At 41.7% G+C, this 22,465-nt stretch overlaps 1 protein-coding gene across 3 annotated transcripts in view; it reads right to left on the bottom strand.

Annotated features, from left to right (window-relative positions):
* HSD17B12 (hydroxysteroid 17-beta dehydrogenase 12) overlaps nucleotides 1-22,465 on the bottom strand; it is a 173,177-nt gene that overhangs the window by 34,354 nt on the left and 116,358 nt on the right. For all 3 annotated transcript variants that reach the window (XM_043909765.1, XM_043909776.1, XM_043909785.1), the window contains exons 5-6: nucleotides 13,355-13,419; nucleotides 12,443-12,487 (exon numbers count right to left, since the gene is read on the bottom strand). In XM_043909765.1, the coding sequence (XP_043765700.1) occupies nucleotides 12,443-12,487; nucleotides 13,355-13,419 (110 nt within the window). The remainder of the gene's footprint in view (nucleotides 1-12,442; nucleotides 12,488-13,354; nucleotides 13,420-22,465) is intronic.

Genomic DNA, 22,465 nt, shown 5'->3' with positions numbered 1-22,465 from the left:
AGTCGAAGGCTTTGGCGTAGTCAATAAAGCAGAAATAGATGCTTTTCTGGAACTCTCTTGCTTTTTCGATGATCCAGGGGATACTGGCAAATAGTCAGGACACCACAAATAGCCACTTTGTCCACTGCTGCCCTGCCCTCTACCCTACAGAAACCTGCATGGAGTAAACAGGATCTGAATTCAAGCAACTGAAAAATGAACCCACACAAATGAAAAGGAAATAGATACAAATGCGTTAAGCAAATTTTCAGTTGGAATCATTAACAATAACGTTTTAAAACCACAGTATAATAGTGCAAAGAATTACATAAAGTAACAACGATGTTACACAATGCCTGTTTTGGAGAAAATCAGTGGTAACTCCACTGGAAGTCATACTAGAATGACACAGCACACATTTCCTTTGACGAAATGTATAATTTGAGCTCTGGTACCAAGAATACAACTTAATTATAAATTCTTAGAATCTCATATGTATGGCTAACACAATACTTACCGCACAGGGGGTGAGAAGCTTAATGAGACTGAGTTTTTAGATGGCTTTGAGATCTGAGTATTATTTGCCCCTCCTCTACCAATGTTTAGGTCTTAGTGAAAGTTATCAGCCCTTCTTGTCAAAGTTATCAACCCTCTTTGCCATTTCCCCCATCCCATATTAACTGAACTTGAAATTCAACCCCATACTATAAAAAACAATACTTTTTTTTTTGATAGTAAATTCTAGTTTAATTTTTTTTTAATGACTTAACAAAATAAAAAGAAAAGAACTTTCCAGAACAGAGAACTGGATGCCAACTAATAATGAAGACTCTAAAGCCATAATTTTTAAACTCTAAACAAAGATGAAAATAAAAAGAACATACATACCATCACACACTGTTTTTCCAAGTTTGTTGCTCAGTCCTTAAGTCATGTCCGACTCTTTGTGACCTGATGGACTGCAGGTCACCAGGCTTCCCGTCCTTCACTATCTCCCGGAATTTGCTCAAACTCATGTCCATTGAGTTGGTGATACTATCCAACCAATATACTGATAGTTTCTTTTCTATTACTTATCTTTTCCCCAAATAAGCTGACTTCTCCAAAAGTGACAGATTTGGAGGAGAAAAGAAGCCCTAAGTTTCTCATAGAGATTTTTACATGTTCACTCATTTATAAGGCATTTCTTCTTTAAACAAGCTTTACTTGGAACTACAAAGAACCTTGGAATCTCCAACTACTCTCTCATTTTTTAAAGATGTGGAAAGAGTGGTGGTCCTGTATTTTGGCAAACCCATCATTTTGTATTTGTGCCTGAAGCAGCCCATTACTCTGAGACTCTTAGGGCTAAATATGCTCCTCAATTTGGAAATTGTTAACAGCTTAATGATAACTGCTTTCAAACAGATTTAAAGGCTCTGGATATTAACCTGGAATGTGTTTCTTCTGAAAAGCCCTGGGCAGGCGCAGTGGTGAGAAGCATACTCTCCTTCCTACAATTGATTAATTTCCTATTGTGTTAACTTGAATTTTGGGGGCAGAGCCGGAGGATAACTTCTCAGCATAAGCCCTAAATTAAATACAACTAGACTGCTAAACAACTTCCCTGGTGGCTCAGACGGTAAAGCGTCTGCCTACAATGTGGGAGACCAGGGCTCTATCCCTGGGTCGGCAAGATCCCCTGGAGAAGGAAAAGGCAACCCACTCCAGTACTCTTGCCTGGAAAATCCCACGGATGGAGAAGCGTGGTGGGCTACAGTTCATGGGGTCGCAAAGAGTCGGACACAACTGAGCGACTTCACTCAGACTGCTGAACAGATAGATTCTCCTGATGGATTTCCAAATTAATAGAGGGCTCCCCCTACTGGTACTATGTGACATGCCAGAGGAAAAATCCATGTTTTTTAAAAAAGTAAACAAATATTTTTTGTGTGTGTTTTCATCTGTCCGTCCATCCAAACATTTATTACTATTATCTACTCCATGGGCAGGACATAGCATTATGGCTAAAGTGATAAACAGTGAATACATAGTTGCATCATGAGGAAAAAAAAATTGGCTTTTCAAAAGCAGGCAAAGGGTCTTACACTCCAAGTGATTTGATTTCAGACAATCATAGGGATGGAAGAGACGGATTTACGTCTAATTCTTCAAGTCCTCCAAGCGAGCAATGATTCAGTCTGAGTAGGCTGAATACTTGGAGTTACTGAGCAGTGGGGGAACCATAAACTCAAATGCCTAAAAGGGCCACGTGGCTGACAAAGAACAGCGCAGTGGGTCAGACAATAGGGGCCGGGGGGACTGCGGTGACCTGGAGAGTGCAGCCCAACTACCGAGCACGCTCCGCTGTTACTCAGCTCTGATCACTCGCTGCCAAGCAGCAGCTCAGGTCTGTGCCACCCTCGTTTCAAAGTTTTCCCAAGAGAAGCTAGAAAGCTGGGAAACGTCCTAATTTTGAACACGCTGCTGGAGCCAACCAAAATATATTAGTAGCCCACATCCAGCCCACAGACTATGCATTTGTGACCTCTGACCCAGAATCAGAAGGAACTCACCCACCCACTCCCCTTCTGGCAGATCCAAAGCTTAGCAAACTCTCACGGCTCACTTCAGGGTAAATATCAGCAACCGATCTAAGGCCAGCCTTGCAGAGCCCCACAAAGTTAAGTGTGATCCTTATTTCCAAAGGAGTAGAATTTTCTGCTTTTAAACTTATTCACTGATTTATTCAAAAAGCATTTGCAGTACGCCTGCCCCATGTGAGAGCTACGGCTGGGAAATGGCAGAGAACGACAAGGACCTGGTCCCAGGCCTTACAACCTCTGGAGACACTCGACGAAGAACGAAACGCTAAGAGAAGGGGAAAGACACCGCGTGCGATGAAACAGCGCAGCCGGGAGACCTCATCGAGCCTGCGAGGCTCCCTGCCCCTTCCCCACCGCCAGGTGTGTGAGGCTTTAGCTGAGAGCTGAAGAGTGAGGAGAACCAGTAAAGCGGGAGACGCGCGCGTCCTCCATGCAGAGGGCACAGCCCGAGGGGACACCGGACTGAGGCGCTTGGAGGTGAGAGGGAGGCGTGGGGAGGAGCCAAAGCAATGCAGGCCCTTCCCCACAGGTCTCGTCACAGAGGGGTTCAACAGCGGAGGGATACGGCCCAGAGTACAATGATAGCACTTTGGCTACAGCGCGGAGACTGGACTGGAGAAAGATAAGCCAGCTGGTTAGGCTACTTCAGTGGTTCCCACTGAGAAATGTAAGGCGCTTGGAATCTGGAACGAATTACTGGGTGAGTTGATTTGCAGAACAGTTAGGAGGCTGAGCTAACTGGCCTTGATTGTGTGTGTGTGTGTGTGTGTGTGTTATGTCTCGAAGAAATCATTGGGTGAGCAGTTAGGAGGTTGAGCTAACTGGTCTTGAGTTAACATGCATATGCATGTGTGTGTGTGATGTCATGCTTCCCTTCTCCATGCTAAACATCTCTACTTCTTTCAACTACTCCACTTTGGCTGATTATCTGATGAAGGAAGAATTAAATTCTGATCCCCTGCTTAAGACTCTTCCTCCCTGTTCCCAAATAAAACAAGACTGAGTGGTACTTCACTGTAAGTGGAAATTGTTAATAAATTTTACCTTGATCCCCACTCACCTATTTCTCTGCTCTGAGAAAGGTAATAAAGAAAGTAGGACAGCCCCTGTATTTGTCAGAATGATAGCCTGGAAATTTCCTAAGGGATCTGAGTATAGGTAGGGCCACTCCCGATTGTCCAGCATATTCACCAAGCCCAGTAGCAGCTTCAAGGCCCAGTACCTTCAGGAGGGATGGCTTTCCCATTCTTAGGTAAGCTATGGAAAGAGCTTGGGCTGTGTTCATCTGAAAAGGAGTGAAAGATCTACAGTGTCCTTGAGGTTCTTATACTGTCATTAAAGGAATCAAAGAACCATCAGGCCTCGAGAAGGAAGGCAATTCTCAGTTTGGCAGATGTTACAAGTGATCTCAAATCAGTGACAAACAACACGGAGAAGATCCATTACGGAACTAGTCTTTGGATTTGGTGCTGAGTGTGCTACCTGATTGAAAGTGGACTTGGATCAATATATACCTGCCTCTGGAGTTATGGCGTGTTCCCCCTTTTCTATGATTTCTCTAATAATAACCAATAGCAATACCACAATTTCATCTGCAAACTCTTTCAGTATTCCGAGATGGAAACTCCTTCCAGGCATAGTGAAGTCAAAGTTGCTCAGTCGTGTCTGACTCTTCGCGATACCATGGACTGTAGCCTGCCCAGCTCCTCTGTCCAAAGAATTCTCCAGGCAAGAATAATGGAGCGGGTGGCTGTTTCCCTTCTCCAGGGGATCTTGCCAACCCAGGGACTGAACCCAGGCCTCCTGCATTGCAGGTGGATTCTTTACAGTCTGAGCTGCCAGGAAAGCCCCTCCAGGCATAAAACCCAAACTATTGTAGAAGTGTGTGGTTTAATATCTGGAGGTTCACCTATCTCTAAACGCTACCATTTCTGGTCTGAAGGTCATTGATGTTGAGGAGAAATGAGCCTTAACCTTAGATTTTAGTCACAGAACATCTGAAATCACAAAAAAGCCCTGGCCAGGAGGACCTTTCTTCCAGTTAAAGGCTGATCTACTGGCCATATCAGTCACCTTTATGAAGAATTTTCACACCATTGCTCTCCTGACCTTGGTACTTACCTGCTCTACAGGGAATGAGAACAAGACTGAATTTTAGCCCTGAAGGTACTAAGAGCAAAACTACGAAGCAGGCAACAAGGCTTCTAAATACCTCTTGGATTACCTCAACTAACCTGGTAAAAGGAAAGCCCAGTTAAGCAAGTCACTGAGAGAGGAAAAAAAGGAATAATTCTAAATTACTGAATAAGATGAAAAGTGAAACGACCATATGGGACTGGAGAGATAAAGGCCTGCGAGAGCGAATCCGGACTCTCCGACTGAACATCAGGGGTCTAGAGTCACCACCATTCTTGTTAACATTTCTTCCTCCGTATTCTGTGGACCACTCATCGCCACTTCATCCGGTGACGACCTGTAAATCCTTTGGCCAGGATATTGCAGTTTTATTACTCCTCTGGTGGAACAGGGGACTTCGATGATTTTTATCATCATCTGACCTATTGATACACAGACAGGAACACAGGCACCAGGCACTAATCCTGGAATGTCAAGCCAGGTCATTCAGCACTCACGGTATAGCACAGGACGGCCAGATGCTGGGCCCTACCCAGCAAGTATCTCCAACTTAGGGGCAAAACCCAAGGTCAGAGGGCAAGCTCTCCTCTCCAACCTCTCCTGGCATGCCTCTCAGCCAGTCAGCCTCCAGCATGTGGTTTGCTGAGGAGATGAAACTTGAACCAACACTGATGGACAGAAAATGTCATTCTCCTTCGTATATAAGCCTTTTCCAACACACTTATTAAGGCATTGGGCCATAGACATCCATGCCCTGGGTCCCCTGATGTCCAACCACCAGAAAACCTTATAAGATTCTAAAGCAATCTTCATCTCCTTCTAAGTTACCTCGGAGCTCCGAACAGCCACTGCTACTGAAAACAGCCCTGGACCTGCAGTATAACACGGTCAACTGAAGGACAACAGGAGCAATTCATCAAAATACATGACAGGGCAAATCACAGCAGCACGAAAGAACACGCAACCTGGGAGCATCAGACACAACTCCATCAAGGTGAACGCCCCGTCTCAGTATAAACAAGATCAACACACACGCCATTAAACACACACTGCCACGCCACTCTGCCACTAGAATTGTCTTTCTAAAATGTACACCAGATCACACCTTATTTCTACTTTAAGGCTCTCTGCCCTCTTGAGCACGGCACTCAAGGACCAGAACAATCATGTCCTAACTTACTTTCCTGGCCTCTGGAAAGCCACTGCACACCACTCACCTCCCGCTGTTTGAGTCAAACTATTGCCATACTTGAACAGTCAGTCAAATGTGCTACAAACAACCCGGACCCTGCCTACAGTACAGTGAATACTGATTGGCTGTCCTCCAGATGGTACTAATTCCATGATAAATAAATCAAGCATTTTGAACTGTTTTTCCACTAAAAGCACCCATCACAAATGGACAGGAAAATACATATTTACATGAAACATAAATTAAAAGATTCTTCATTCTTTGGCTGAACGAAGAAGCGTTTCTGAATAGCAAACTCCCTTAGCGCTTTGCAAATGGGATTTGACTTGCAAAAGGAGGTTAACAGACAAACTTTTAAAGCATATATCCATCTCTTCTGCTGGTGATACTTCTCATCAGTATGGCTCACAAAATGATAGGTTATGATGTTTAGTAAGTTTGGCGTTTGTCTCCACTGACTCCTTTCATGGGAAAAAGCATCTATGCCCATGGGAAAAAAGAAAGTGGAAGAAGAAGAATGGAGAGGTGGGCAGAGCATTTTATCATCTGTCAAGATACCAGGACTGATGTCTTATTATTATTTCATCATTACGGTAAAGAAAACTGAGGATGCTCTCTCCAGTGCGGTGGACTGGTGGTGCTTCCTCCACACTTCCCGCCCCTGTACTACTCATCTGTAAGCAGGGCCACGAGGTGACCCCCACCAGGACACGCTGATCGGTGCTCAGATGCTGCTCAAAGGATGCGGTGTGTGATCCAGAGCACAGCAAGCTGACCGGTTCTCAGAGATCAAGGTCAGGACCTTGGCCTTTTCATCGCTGCTACCCCTTAGACTGCCAGCCCAAAGTGTGTGCTTTGGGAGACAGGCGGCCAGGGTTTCTTTTTCTTGTTTTTTCTCTTTGACATTGGAGTATAATTGTTTCACAATGCCATGTTAGTTTCTGCAGAGCAGTGAAGTGAATCAGCTACATGTATACATATATCCCCGCTCTTTTGGACCTCCCTCCTTTCCCCTGGCCCCATCATCCCACCCACCTAGGTCATCACGGAGCGTCACAGATATGTCATCGTATAGCTCGCTGTGCTAGACGGCAGCTTCCCACTAGCTGTCTGTTTGACACCTGGCAGTGTGTTTATGTCAAACCGAGTCTCCCAGTTCAGCCCACCCTTCCCACCCAGCCCCCCCAACTGTGTCCATACATCCGTGCTCTTCAACTGTGTCTCCATCCCCGCTCTGAAACTAGGTTCATCTGTACCGTTTTTCTAGATTCCACACACATGTGGTTAACATATGATACTTGTTTTTCTCTTTCTGACTTCAGTCTGTATGGAGATTGCGGGAGAAGATACTAATTAATGGATATAGAGCAAAAACTTTACACTGTTTCTCTGACAGAGGAATTAAAATGATCAGGAGACTAACATGGAGCTAGCACTAACAATTCTATAAAGTACAATTTAAAAACACTTGAACATGGTTTTCATCATTACTTCATTATAATATATTATGAAACACATGTACATAATGTAACACTCATTTTTAAAAATTTATATATTTATTTTAATCAGAGGCTAATTACTTTCCAATATTGTAGTGGTTTTTGCCATACATTGACATGAATCAGCCATGGGTGTACATGTGTTCCCCATCCTGAACCCCCCTCACACCTCCCTCCCCATCCCCTCCCTCTGGGTCATCCCAGTGCACCAGCCCTGAGCACCCTGTCTCATGCGTCGAACCTGGACTGGCAATCTATTTCACATATGATAATATACATGTTTCAGTGCTATTCTCTCACATCATCCCACCTTCGCCCTCTCCCACAGAGTCCAAAAGTCTGTTCTTTACATCTGTGTCTCTTTTGCTGTCTCTCATATAGGGTCATCATTATCATCTTTCTAAATTCCATATATATGTGCTAATATACTGTATTGGTGTTTTTCTTTCTGACTTACTTCACTCTGTATAATGGGCTCCAGTTTCACTCACCTCATTAGAACTGATTCAAATGTGTTCTTTTTAATAGCTGAGTAATATTCCATTGTGTATATGTACCACAGCTTTCTTATCCATTCATCTGCCGATGGACATCTAGATTGTTTCCATGTCCTGGCTATTGTAAACAGTGCTGCGATGAACATTGGGGTGCACGTGTCTCTTTCAATTCTGGTTTCCTGAGTGTGTATGCCCAGCAGTGGGATTGCTGGGTCATATGGCAGTCCTATTTCCAGTTTTTTAAGGAATCTCCACACTGTTCTCCATAGTGGCTGTACTAGTTTGCATTCCCACCAACAGTGTAAGAGGGTTCCCTTTCCTCCACACCCTCTCCAGCATTTATTGTTTGTAGATTTTTTGACAGCAGCCATTTTGACTGGCAGGAGATGGTACCTTATTGTGGTTTTGATTTGCATTTCTCTGATAATGAGTGATGTTGAGCATCTTTTCATGTGTTTGTTAGCCATCTGTATTAAGAGATTGTCTTTTCTCCATTGTATATTCTTGCCTCCTTTGTCAAAGATAAGGTGTCCATAGGTGTGTGGATTTATCTCTGGGCTTTCTATTTTGTTCCATTGATCTATATTTCTGTCTTTGTGCCAATACCATACTGTCTTGATGACTGTGGCTTTGTAGTATAGCCTAAAGTCAGGCAGGTTGATTCCTCCAGTTCCATTCTTCTTTCTCAAGGTTGCTTTGGCTATTTGAGGTTTTTTGTATTTCCATACAAATTGTGAAATTATTTGTTCTAGTTCTCAGAAAAATACCATTGGTAGCTTGATAGGGGTTGCATTGAATCTATAGATTGCTTTGGGTAGCATACTCATTTTCACTCTAGTGAGTGTTCCGATCCATGAACATGGTATATTTCTCCATCTATTTGTGTCCTCTTTGATTTCTTTCATCAGTGTTTTATAGTTTTCAATATACAGGTCTTTAGTTTCTTTAGATAGATTTACTCCTAAGTATTTTATTCTTTTCATTGCAATGGTGAATGGAATTGTTTCCTTAATTTCTCTGTTTTCTCATTGTTAGTGTATAGGAATGCAAGGGATTTCTATGTGTTAATTTTATATCCTGCAACTTCACTATATTCATTGATTAGCTCTAGTAATTTTCTGGTGGTGTCTTTAGGGTTTTCTATGTAGAGGATCATGTCATCTACAAACAGTCAGAGTTTTACTTCTTCTTTTCCAATCTGGATTCCTTTTATTTCTTTTTCTGCTCTGATTGCTGTGGCCAAAACTTCCAAAACTATGTTGAATAGTAGAGGTGAGAGTGAACACCCTTGTCTTGTTCCTGACTTTAGAGAAAATGCTTTCAATTTTTCACCATTGAGGATAATGTTTGCTGTGGGATTATCATACAAGGCTTTTATTATGATGAGGTATGTTCCTTCTATGCCTGCTTTCTGGAGGGTCTGGAAGTTGAATTTTGTCAAAGGCTTTCTTTGCATCTATTGAGAAAATCATATGGTTTTTATCTTTCAATTTGTTAATGTGGTGTATCACACTGATTGATTTGCAAATATTGACGCTTGGCGAGCACACTGTCCCAGGTGGTCTGTGCGTCTTATCACCTCCCCTGTCCCAGCCTCTCAGTTTCCCGGGTATGCCATGAGAGCGCTGTCTCAGGTGTGCTGTGTGTGTTCTCTGGGGAGCTGATCTCTGGCTGCGACCCTCCTGGCAGATGTCAACTGTCCAGGATCCCAGGAAGACTTGGTTAGCAACTGGGTGCCTGCTCACAGTTTGGTGGAGGATTCCATCTCTGGGGCGGAGATTGCCCCTAGCCTTCCGGCTCTGGCTGTCGCCCGCCTGCCTCTCTGCCTCCAGCGGGGGATGGACCGGTCCGCAGCCGGCTAGCTCTCCTCTGGTATTCGCTCAGTCCTTTGTTCTGTGAGCAGGTCAGGCTGTGCCTTAGGTTAGAGCTTTTCGTCTGAAAGTTCTCTCTCTTTTTTTTCTCTCTGGCTATCCCACAGTTCAGCTTGCTATCTCACATTATCTCCCTCAGACTGTCCTCAGGGCATTCAGGCCCGGTTCTCACCCTAAGCAATGCTACCTGCACCTCCCTGTTCAGCCCCTGTTGCTGGTGGCAGACGCAGGCGTCTGGGCTACCTCTCCGCTGGGAGTTGCGGTTAGTCTCGTTTACTGTGGGTTTTGTTTTTTTTTTCCTCCCGGTTATGTTGCCCCCTGAGATTCCAAAGCTCCCCTACAGACCCGCCGGTGAGAGGGTTTCCTGATGTTTGGAAACTTCTCCTCCTTCACGACTCCCTCCCCAGGACAGGTCTTCATCCCTAACTCTTTTGTCTCTCTTTTTGTCTTTTATATTTTGTCCTACCTCCTTTTGACGAGAATGGGCTGCCTTTCTGGGTGCCTGGTATCCTCCGCCAGTGTTCAGAAGTTGTTTTCTGGAAGTTGCTCAGCATTCAAATGATCTTTTGATGAATTTGTGGGGGAGAAAGTGGTCTCCCTGTCCTATTACTGTGCCATCTTAGGACCGCCTCTCCAACATTATTTTTAAACTCATTATTTTTAAGCATTTGGCCAAATATATTAGAAAGGATTATCAAAACCATAGTACACAAGCATTTCAAAAGGCAAAAACCATAAAACAAATTATAGACCACAAGGGATCTTAATTTTGATCAAAAAATCTGCTTGCTAAAAAAGTAATAGCTGCGTACATTTACTCAAAATCTTCACCACCTCTGAGTTTAACAAAGTAATAGAAACATTTTTTAGAGCCTTTAGTATGCTCTGGGCACTATTCTAAGAGATTTACACATATTACCTTGTTTAATTCCCAAAACAACTCTGTAAGGTAAAGAGAATTATCCTCCTCAATTTATAGATGAAAAACTGAAGCACAGAGGGTAAGTAATTCACTCAAGGCTGTATTACTAGTAAATGACGGAGTTATTTAATTAACTTGGAACCTTACACAGATTATTGAAGAATGATTACATTTACATAGCAGGCCAAGGGAAATACCTTTAAGACTATACAGATATGTGCACATTAACCATGTTTTACAAGCATTAATTTTGTGCACATGGGTCTTGAGCCAAAGCTACTCACAGATCCGCTTGCTAGTAGTTTGCCTCACAATGAATCTTACTTGGGAAAAAATCTTGGTTAACCACAACAAAAAAGATAGAGTGACTATTTGTTTTATAAAATTATTTGTCATCTTACAATGTAATTCATTTGAGGTGCCTTTAGGTAACAAGCTGCCAGATGTCACATGGTGTGCATGTATCAACAGTGTGGCTTTCTTTTTGATAGACCTGCTTTACCTGAATCAACTATATCGCTAAAATCACATAAAGACTGAATTACCTACATGCTTTAAAAGCAACATATATATTACACAGGGAGAAGCACACCTATCCGTATATGAAAAGTTGAACAAGGCATAATAAGATTTTAGGGTCTCTGAACTTGGCATAAGATTTTAGGGTTTTGAAGTCAACTGTGTAAGGGTTATGATTTCTCAGGACATGAAGACCCAAGGAGAACTTTTCTTTAAATATTCACAATTAAAAAAAAAAAAAGACTATGCCACATATATAATTACATTCTTATGTATATTTATCTGGTCAGTACAAATAGTTCTGAGCATTTTTTTTTTTTTTTGGTTATCTTAAATTAGTATATGAGTTAATGAAAATATCAATACTTTTGCTGTTCCATCAGTATGTTCAAATTTAAACTACCTGACATTACATATGGAAATTCTGCCTTAAGCAGTATTTTCTGCTGGTCTGTTATGTATAATCAAGGTATGCTATCTCACTATAGTTACTGTTAAAATAAAAGGGGAAATGGAAACTTTCTGGTGGTCCAGTAGTTAGGACTCCAGGCTTCCACTACAGGGGGCACAGGTTCAATCCCAGATTGGGAAAATAAGATTCCTCATCCTAGGAGAGGTAGGAAGGGATGGTTCTGAGATGCTCATACTTGCTAGCTATTCTTCCTTTTAGCATATATTAGCTGTGGTGTCTTTTGCTGGCATATACAAGTGACATGGCTATAACACACGTCTAGCAACTAGAAATGAGAGTAATTTTCATGTGTGGCTAATAAAAATCACTCTCATTACTCTGAGGAACCACATACAATGCTTTTCCACAACATTTAGCTCATCAGCTTACGTGGACCACAGGAGATATAAACTGGAAACAGTAGATTAGCAATGAATTATTTGTAGGTGAAAGCTCTGTAACAGAATCAATCCTCAGCCTAAATTAGTCTGCATATTCCCAGGACTCACTATGTTTTTGTAGGAGTGTTTGTATATAGGGGGCATTTAATAAATGTTCAGTTGCTAAAAAGAAGAACTATATAGATGTCTGTTTGGTATTTAGTTTTCTACTTCCTGAAAATGTAAGGAAATAAATCACTTTCATCTGGAATACGTACTTGAATCAAAATAAGAGCTGACTGAAGTGAACAAACTGATTCAGTGTTTTTAAATAGAAAGATCCAGAAAAAGGTGACATATTTATAAAGAAGCTATTTATAAAGATGACATGTTTATTATAAGTTTCCTTACCTTGCAAACAGAAAGGACATTAACATTGATCAGTTTCTGGATGGTCTGCAAAAGAAATATTGATCATTTTATATAGATTTGATCATGGAAGCGACCAGATTATATATAAGATAGATAGGTAGAGATATATAAGTAATCCAGAGATGCACTGAAAGTTTCCCCAGATACAGTACAGACCTTGGAAACTGATAGGATTTGGGGTAAACAGGCAGATTATATTTTACTCTCAGTATTATAGTATTTTTCAACTAAATGCAGCAAATCATATTAATATACAAAATCCAAAGTATACATACAAGTAAAATCTGCAATCAAAAAAAACCACACTAAACCTAAAATAAATATGCAATTTCCTCTCTGCTAATATGGAAAGAAGAAACTATTGAATCTAAGATTTTCAACAATTTTTTAAAATTTACATATTCTTTTAATAATATGTTTTCTAGTTATTACTAAAGAATTAGACATGCATCAAATATATAGCTTTCATTTTGGTAGAGCTAGTTTACCTTAATCCACCATATTGCTGTATATTATTAACACAATTATGGTTTTTAAATTGATGTTTAGAATCCTGATACCTAAACAGAGCTGCTTTGATGTAACAAAAATGATAATAATAAAACTGGAGCTATTATTGAACCTAGCGTTGTGCAGATGAGATGATAAATATTTTCTCATTCAATCCTTCTAACATCTCTGTAAAGCTGCCTATATCATAGACAAGGGAACGGAGACTAAGGATGGTTGGGTCATTCCCTGGGGAACTCAGGTAGTGAGTAGAAGGACCAGGGCGTAAATCTCGGCTGTTAGATGGACTCCAGCACTCAGAGTCTCAACATTATACCATATTGCCTCACCCATGCCTGCATACATTCTTTCTATGACCATAATCCACAAAAAACAACTTACATTGTCCAAGTCAGGAACATCCAAAAAGTATTCCGGATACTCATATGACATTCCCACATTATTCACTGAAATAAAACAAGATCATTAGCTAGCTAGTATACATTTTGTAGATTTGACATAAAGAGATTAAAAATGATGAGACTGAGATGATACATACAATCACATAAAATGTTTATATCTTGAGTGATCTCCCTATCCATAGTCTACCCATATGGACAGTTCAAATGTCTCCTCTTTCACTAAGCCTTTCTGTATCCAACCCCTGGCAGAAGGACTTTTTCTTGGCCTCCCAATTTCCATAGCCCCTCAGAGTATGTGTGCATTCCGCCTCCATAATACATCTGTAGATATTGCTTAGCCTCTCTCTCCGTGTGTGTGCTCCGTCATGTCTGACTCTCTGTGACCTCATGGACTGTAGCCCACCAGGCTCCTTTGTCCATGGGATCATCCTGGCAGGAATCCTGGAGCGAGTTGCCATTTCCTCCTCCAGGGGATCTTCCTGACCTGGGGATCGAACCTGCATCTCCCACAGCTTCTACATTGGCAAGCAGATTCTTTACCTCTGAGCCACCTGGGAAGCCCAATCTCTCTTTGGATCTTCAATTTGCAGAGTACAGTAGAAAGAGCGGAGGATACAGTTATATAGGAGACCAAAAACTTGAGTTCTACTTGCAACTGTTTCAGAAAATATGTGACTTGGGATAAGTCACACATGATATGCATCTCAGTGTCTTCACCTCTTAAATGAGAGCGTGTTTTAATCATTCAACAAAAATTTGCCATTCACTTGTGTGCAAGACACGTGTGAAGAACCAGAAAAACCATAAAGAATAGTTTGCATAATGGAGCAAACTATCCAGTAGAAAGAGAAAGACTAAACAAAAAGAATTAAACAATTATTTCAGTACAACGTACAGAGTGCTGTGGGGCCTGTCCCAGACCTCATCTGGGAGGTGAGGGAGGGTCTGACGTTCACAGAGGTTAAATAACTTGTGCAAGGTCAGAGAGCAAAGTAAGGCTAGGATTCAAACTGAGAATATTTGACTTCAGAGGTGTCTTAACCACTACTTAAAGCCATCCTATGACTTCACTCCTTATTCAGCTCAGAGAAAAAAATGTCAGTAATAATTGGATAATAAACAGAAATCTGATAGCAATGTTTAATAAAACTGTAAGGTATCAGAAAAGAAAGGTTTCAATAGCAAAAAGATAATGAAATTCTGATCATTCTGTTCAAGCTTATAAGGAATTATGCCAGATAAACCTGATAGTAGTAACAGTAACTTTTTCAACAGACTAACAAAATTAGTGGCTCAAAGGAACTCAATAAAGGTTCTATATTTAGCAGTAAGCCAGTCACTTCTGGCTGTGAGTCTCAAGATTTTACTGGTACAGTTCGGTCAGGATGGCTTGAACAAGATCACTGAAACCTGTCTGAAAAATCTGTAAGCAAAGGACAGTAGCAAAGCAAACTGTATTTAAGATTCATGACCATTTGAATAGGAATGGTATCTAAACAGAAAAATAATAGCAGGTTCAAATCCATTTTTATTTTAATCAAAATGTTCTCCACCCACCAGGGGTTCTAGGAATCAATTCTTTAAAGATCATCAAAACTAGTTGAAGGTGCGGGTTTGTGTTCATTCGACTTTGCCTTAGCCATCTACAAGGTTATAAAGGATGAATGACTTATTTACAGAGAAATAGCAACAACCAAAACATCTGTTAAAATGTTAAACTATTCTTTAGAAAGTCAGTGTATGATTAGAGGAGTCCTCAAGGAAAGGTTTTTGCCGAACTGTAATGTTCTTCGGGAAAGAAGATTCCATCACATACTGTGAACTCCATCTCTCTTCACTCTCTTGTATCTAGAAAACTTTCTAGCTGTAGGTCTCTGGATCTAGAATCTAGATCTAGATTCTAGGTCTCTTTCTAGCCCATGGAAATACTAATGCTCCTTTTCAAAATGCTGAAGGAAATTGAACAGTGTAACTATAAATCTTTTACAGTCGGGATTTGGATTTAGAAGGAAAAAAAAAAACCAGGAACATTGTAAGCAGCACCGTTAACTCTGCCATCTTGGCAACTTGTGTTACAAGGGCCAAAGTTAAGCTAAGAATGCCCATACATAACTAATCAAGCAAGGAAGTGATACTCTGGGTAAGATTGTATCTACTACACAAAGCCTTCAGATCTGTCTCTGCTAATTGAGCAAGCAAAGACATCATTTCACTCACATGGTGAAAATGTGACCATCTATTTAACACAGTTCTAAAAGAAAACACAGTCAACGCTGAGAACTTTAGTCTGAAGAAACAAATGGTATTATGTATAAGGGCTATGCTTTTATAATCAAAAATAAACACAGGAAAAAAAGGTGTTAAACTGGAACAGATCTTTCAGAGCACGGAGCCTGACTTTATGAGGGGAAATACATGCCAAGGTCACACCGGCAAGTGGTCCATTACCCTTAAATCTCTTGCTATTTTATTAGTCGGACCTTTCGCTGGTGGAAGATATGCTACTTGCATTCTCTCCACAGTAAGTAATCACCTCAGAGTGCTATTATTTAAGAGTTCAAGAAAAACAACTGTTGCTCTCAAATGTTATTTCCGTAAACTTGCACAACGGTGAGAATCTTTTGGAAAAAGTAAACTCATTGCAATTTTATCTTCAGACATTAGGTGGCAGCAACAACCAGACAGCAGGCAGAAAAGGCAACCAAACAGCAGGGACTTGGAAAAGGAAGAAAACAGGCTTTGGGTAGGAGGGAAGGGTGGAAATGTTTCCATTATAATTTAATCTCATTAAGAATGGGTACATGCAATACCATCTTCTTATATTACAGGATTCATTACAGGATTCGCCAAACCAAACAATGCCACAAGTTGTTCCAACATCATTCAGATAATCGAAAATCCCTTTTAAACGGCAGCGTTTTAAATTGGCATTAAATATCTGTTCATTAGTGAGTTTCCTTGAATTCTTCAAGTCAGGCACCAGAGGCAGATTGAACATTTTTGTTCAATGACCTGAAAAACCCTTTTAACTCATGTAACACACCATGTCTTTCAGAAAACGAGGTGTTATATGTACATGTAAGCTCAGACTTCCAAGCACTACCCCAACAATCATCACAGGACCATGAACAGATAGAAACTCTTTCCCATCGATTTCTCAGTGGAGTTCTAAGATTGGGAAGAGCTCAACGGAAGAGATGAGGCAGACGGAGAACAGAGGTGAAGACAGACCAAGAACAAGGACGAGGTAAGTGGAGAGAGAAGGAGGCGGCGGATCCTTGCAGAGAGGAGCTGTCAGTGTACCATGCTCAACAGTGTCTGCCACATCTGCCATCCAGGACTTTCAAAAACACCGAAACCGAAAAATCATATTTTAAAGACTCGGAAAATCCACAGAGTATTTCTGAATGTTACAGAAATATTCTAAATTACACCATACTGCTGTTTAAAAATCATTTCCACCTCTCGTACTTTTAAAAAATGATGAGAACATACACAAGATTTGTTTCTTCTGAATTCATTTGCTGCTGCTTCTACCCTTACTGGACTTAGAATCCTTTATCAAAACCAGCTGCTGTAGAGATAATGATGTCATTAGGAAATTCGATTTCTGGCATCTGGGTTGGGCATGAGGGAGGAGCAAATGACAATAAATTGCTAGAGAATAAAAGTCCATCTGAACGAACACAATAACAACAGATATGGGTAACCACACACAGACCACCTTCAACCTGCTGCCTCTTCCAGATTAATCATATGTAAGACATTAAGGCAGCTTAAAAACACACTGCCTAATGATGGGGCTTCCTAATACATAACAAATAATGCAGTCTTCTCTATTTCTCTCTCATCACATCAAAGTAGAAAACAGGATACTAAGTTTACATTTTGGTCACATTTGTAGTTGGATACACTAATGCAGTTCATTCATAAAAAAATGAATTTTAAAAAACGCTGCCACCTCACTTTATTGCAAAAGATACTGAATTTTTAAAAAAATGTAGACCCAAGTAACACCATGAGTGGAGAGAAACTTCTCTTATTTTAAGCTTTCGAACCAGGAGGGGCTGGATCTCAGAGGCCAACAGACCCAGATTTCAGTCTCTACTACCAGGTCCTAACGAGATGCAGGTGAGTTCATTCCAGTAAGCCTCAGTTTCCTCATCACCTTTATATATAAAATAGGCATAACAATTAAAGCATTAAATGGGATAATACACATAAAAATATTTAACCCAATGCCTGGAACATACTCTGTCCATGGAATTCTCCAGGTTACCCACCTATACTAGAGTGGGTAGCCATTCCCTTCTCCAGGAGATCTTCCCGACCCAGGGATCAAACCCAGCTCTCCCGCATTGCAAGCAGAGTCTTTACTATCTGAGCCACCAGAGAATCCCAAGTGAAACCCCTCAAAGGTGTGGCAGTGGTGGGCTTCCCTGGTAACTTCCTGGTGGCTCAGACGGTAAAGAATTTGCCCGCAATGCAGGAGACCTGGGCTGGATCCCTGGGTCGGGAAGATACCCTGGAGGAGGGCGTGGCAACCTACTCTAGTATTCTTGCCTGGGGGATTCCATGGACAGAGGAGCCTGGCAGCCTACAGTCCACGGGGTCACAAGAGTTGGACACAATGCTTGTATGAGCGACTAACACTTGGAATATACTAGTCTGTTAATAACTGGGGAGAAAGTTGTTATTGCTGGGTGGTCACTTATTCACTTTTTAAAATTTTAAAAAAAAAATTTTCCATTTGTTTTTATTAGTTGGAGGCTAATTACTTTACAATATTGTAGTGGTTTTTGCCATACATTGACATGAATCAGCCATGGATTTGCATGTGTTCCCCATCCCGATCCCCCCTCCCGCCTCCCTCCCCATCCCATCCCTCTGGGTCTTCCCAGTGCACCAGCCCTGAGCACTTGTCTCCTGCATCCAACCTGGGTTGGTGATCTGTTTCACCCTTGATAGTATACTTGTTTCAATGCTGTTCTCTCTGAACATCCCACCCTCGGCTACTTATTCAGCAAGTGTTTACTGAACTCCTATTTTGCACCCAACACTAGGGTAGGTCCTGGGGCTGCAGCATAATAGCCAAGGTCTCTTTTATTGTAATTAACCAGCACTGAAGTGGAAGATCCGTCTAAAAGACAGCTCCAGGCAAGAGTTAACCAGAATAACTTTACACGGATTGAATTTACCCTAACTGCTCCTGTACCCTCTTTACTTCATTCAAGTAATCTAATCTTACAGTCTGCGGAGTTTGGAAAGTGATGCAAAGAAAATTCCTTCTTTGCCTTATTTAACATATTGCTGTAGCTAGCACATGTTCAGACTCTGACAGATGATATTTGGAACAGCAAGTAAAACATTTTGCAAACTTTACAGTTTTCCTACACTTGTGAGTAGCAATTTCTAAATAAAAGAGAGTTTACAAGGCTTTAAATCTACAGCGCTTTTACTCAGAAATTGAAAAATTAAGATTGAGTCAGAAGCAACACAACAGAACATTTCAGCTCCACTGTTTAATTACAAACTGCTACGTGATGCTCATTACAAAACCATGTAAGATCTGCCATCCATCAAGTTGGAAGAGAGAATGAGGACAGAAGGATGAGAGAGGGTTGGTAGTTAAAGCTCAGTGAACAGGAGGAACGTGTGTCAGTTTCATGAATGATGATTCTGCTTACATTTCTAAAGTCACAGATAATTGCCCAGTTTTAAGCTAAAGGTTTTGCTTTAGTTAATACCACTAGTGGGTTTTGAGTAAAAGGAAATACATTTGAATTCAACCTTATTCTCACTTTAGAAATCCAATCTCGTTCAATACATCTGATGGAACTATAACGCACTATGAAAGTGAAAGGCACTCAGTCGTGTCCTACTCTTTGGGACTGTATGGACTATACCCACCAGGATCCTCTGTATATGGGATTCTCCAGGCACAAGTACTGAAGTGGCTTGCCATTTCCTCCTCCAGTGGATCTTCCCAACTGAGGAATCGAACCAGGGTCTCCTGCATTGCAGGCAGATTCTTTACCAACTGAGCTACGAGGGAAGCCCATTAGGCACTATATTTAGTCTAATAACGTTCCTGATGAGTCTCCTAAAAATTCCATGTAACTGTTCTGCTTGCCATCATTGGCTGCATCAGGCTTCTGCTTCATTCAGCGCAAAGGAGGGCGTTTACACCAGATCCTACTGTCTACTTGAATCTCCACTTTGCTTTCACACAGCTTTCGCAAGTTTAACATAACTCAAAATTAAATCATCCTTGTTTTCTACAGAATTGCTCCTGGTCCATGGTCTCTCGTCTTAGAGAAATAGCACCCAGCTACTCAAGTTGACCTGAACGCTGCTAATTAGTAATTGTATAACCTTGGACTGCTTTTCAATAACTTTGGCTACCTGATGCAAAGAGCTGACTCATTGGACAAGACTGATGCTGGGAAAGACTAAAGGCAAAAGGAGAAGAAGACAACAGAGGATGAAATGGTCAGGTAGCATCACTGACTCAATGGACATGAATTTGAGCAAACTCCAGGAGACAGTGGAGGACAGAATAGCCTGACGTGCTGCAGTCCAGGGGGTCACAGAGTCTGACACGACTTAGCGACTAAACAACAAAATAATCCTGGACAACGCATTTAATCACTGTAAGTCTATTCCTTGTCTGTTAAATGGGATAGAAATATTAATATCTATCTCATAGGATTGTTGGGGACTGAATGAGATTCATTAGCATGGTGCATGGCATATAAAAACACTTAATGAATCTCGGCAATAATAATTAAAAGCAAACTGCTACTATTCTTAACTCCTCTGTCAGACAAGACCTCTGATAAGGACCTCATCAGAAATTAGTCCTATTTCTATTTAAACATCTCTCCAGTCAATTCACTTCTATCCATTCCCACCGCCACCATTCTAATATAAGCCACCCTTATCTTATATTTCATTGCTGAAATAGCCTTATCAGTCTCCTTGCATCAATTCTTGCCTCTTCTACTCAGGAGTCAGAATGATCTAAAATGCTAGAATGGTATCAATTTACTGCTTACAACTCTACAATGTCTACACTGTCCTTCCAATAAAGTCCAAACGCATCAACCTGGATTTCTAAGACTTTTGTGGTGTCGCTTAATCTCCAGGCTCTAGCATTGCAATCTGTGCTCTAGATTTACAGACCTTCTGTCAGCTCCTCAAACCTGCCAAGCACATTCACCTCAGGGTTTTTATACATCCTGTTTCTTCTACCTAGAAACATCTTTTCTTGCAGGATGAATCAGCTTTCACGTCTCAACTTAAATATTACTTTCTCGGAGAGATCCTCTCTGACACTCTTAGCCTTCTCAGCAATTTACCCTTTCATTACATGAAACATATTCCTAATTACTTGCTCAGTGGCTGTCTTCCACGAAAGCAAAAACAGTATCAGTTTTGCTTACTGCTATCTCTCTGCAATTTTACTTGTTGAATGAGTTGGGGTATGACTATCAACACATAGGAAGGGACTTCCCTGATGACACAGTGGATGGGACTCCGCCTGCCAATGCAGGAGACAAGGGTTCAATCCCTGGTCCAGAGGCCTCCACATGCCATGGAGCAACCAAGTCTGTGAGCCACAACTACTGAGCTCACGTGCTGTAACTATGGAAGCCTGTGTACCCAGAGCCTCTGCTCCGCACAAGGAAAGCCACCGCAATGAAGAGCATCACAGCGGAGAGGAGAAGCCCTTGCTCACCACAACGGGAGAAAGTCTGCACACAGTAACAAAAAGACCCAGTGTGGCCAAAAGTAAATAAATACATTAAATTATTTTTTAAAAATAGAATCTGCCTGTAGCGGGGGGTGGGGAGGGTGGCGTGGGAGAGGAAGACAAACAATTAAGAAAGAAAAAAATGCTGTTTTATAAAGAATGCTGTATAATATAGTTTGCCTGGTCCTTGTCCCAGATTCCTGAATGGAAATGTCTAAACCCTTGGAATGTCTTTGCTATTCATGGTGGGGCCTTTGGATCACGTCTGAGTTTAAGCTAACCAGACAGAAAACCTGGGCTCAGTCACCAGCGACTAGAGTTGGGGCTTTGAGCCAGCCCGGCCGGTGGAAAAGGGATGGGGGCTGGAAATTGAGTTGAATGACTTGGCCGAAGTTTTGATTAATCATGCCTCAATGATGAAACCCCAATAAAACTCTGGACCCTGCGCTCGATGGAGCTTCCTGACTGGTGAACACACAGACGTGTGGGAAGGGTGATGAGTCCCGACCCACAAGGAGAGGGCGCAGGAACTCTGTGTCCGGACCCCTCTCGGACTCTGCCATTTGTGTCTCTTCGTTTGGCTGGTCCTGATTTGTACCCTTCACAAGAAAACTGTAATTTTAAGTATAGCAAGTTGCTGAACCTGAAAGGGTCACGGGAAACCACAAATCTGTGGCCAGTTGGTCAGACGTGCAGGTGGCCTGGGGACCTCCAAACTTACAGCTCGTGTCTGAAGTGAGTGCAGTCTATTTGGGGACTGTGTCATCATACTTGTGGGGTTTACACTAACTCTGGTGGTTTGGGACAGAACTTGATTGTATTAGAAAAGAGAAGTTTTGGAAATGTCCTAAACCCCAAGAAGGCATGAAAATTATATCCTGGCACAATAGAGTAAATTCACCCTCTCTACAAACTATCATCCTACCATCCTACCATGCTCCTCTAATCCTTTCTTGCATACTAAAACAAGAGCCTCTGTCCTTTCTTGAGCCAGAGTCATTTTATACCTGGGTTACAGGGGAAGGGGAAAAAAAAAAAAAGGAAAAGGAAGAAGGGTGCTTCCAGACATCCAAAGTTTATCACCAGTGCTCTCTCAACTAACCTTATCTTGCCCTTCTATTTTTCGTCCCCTCTCGAGGCACCCTTGGGCTTCCCTGGTAGCTCAGTCAGTAAGAGTCCACCTGCAAGTCAGCAGACCTAGGTTTGATCCCTGGGTTGGAAAGATCCCCTGGAGAACAAAACGGCAACCCACTCCAGTATTCTTGCCTGGGAAAGCTCATGGACAGAGGAGTCTGGTGGGCTACAGTCCATAGGGTCACAAGGCTTGGACACGAC

Source organism: Cervus elaphus, chromosome 1, assembly GCF_910594005.1.
Source record: "Cervus elaphus chromosome 1, mCerEla1.1, whole genome shotgun sequence".
NCBI classification, from domain to species: Eukaryota; Metazoa; Chordata; class Mammalia; order Artiodactyla; family Cervidae; genus Cervus; species Cervus elaphus.
The sequence above is the reverse complement of the archived record's forward strand: the minus strand, read 5'-3'. Positions and strand labels throughout refer to the sequence as shown.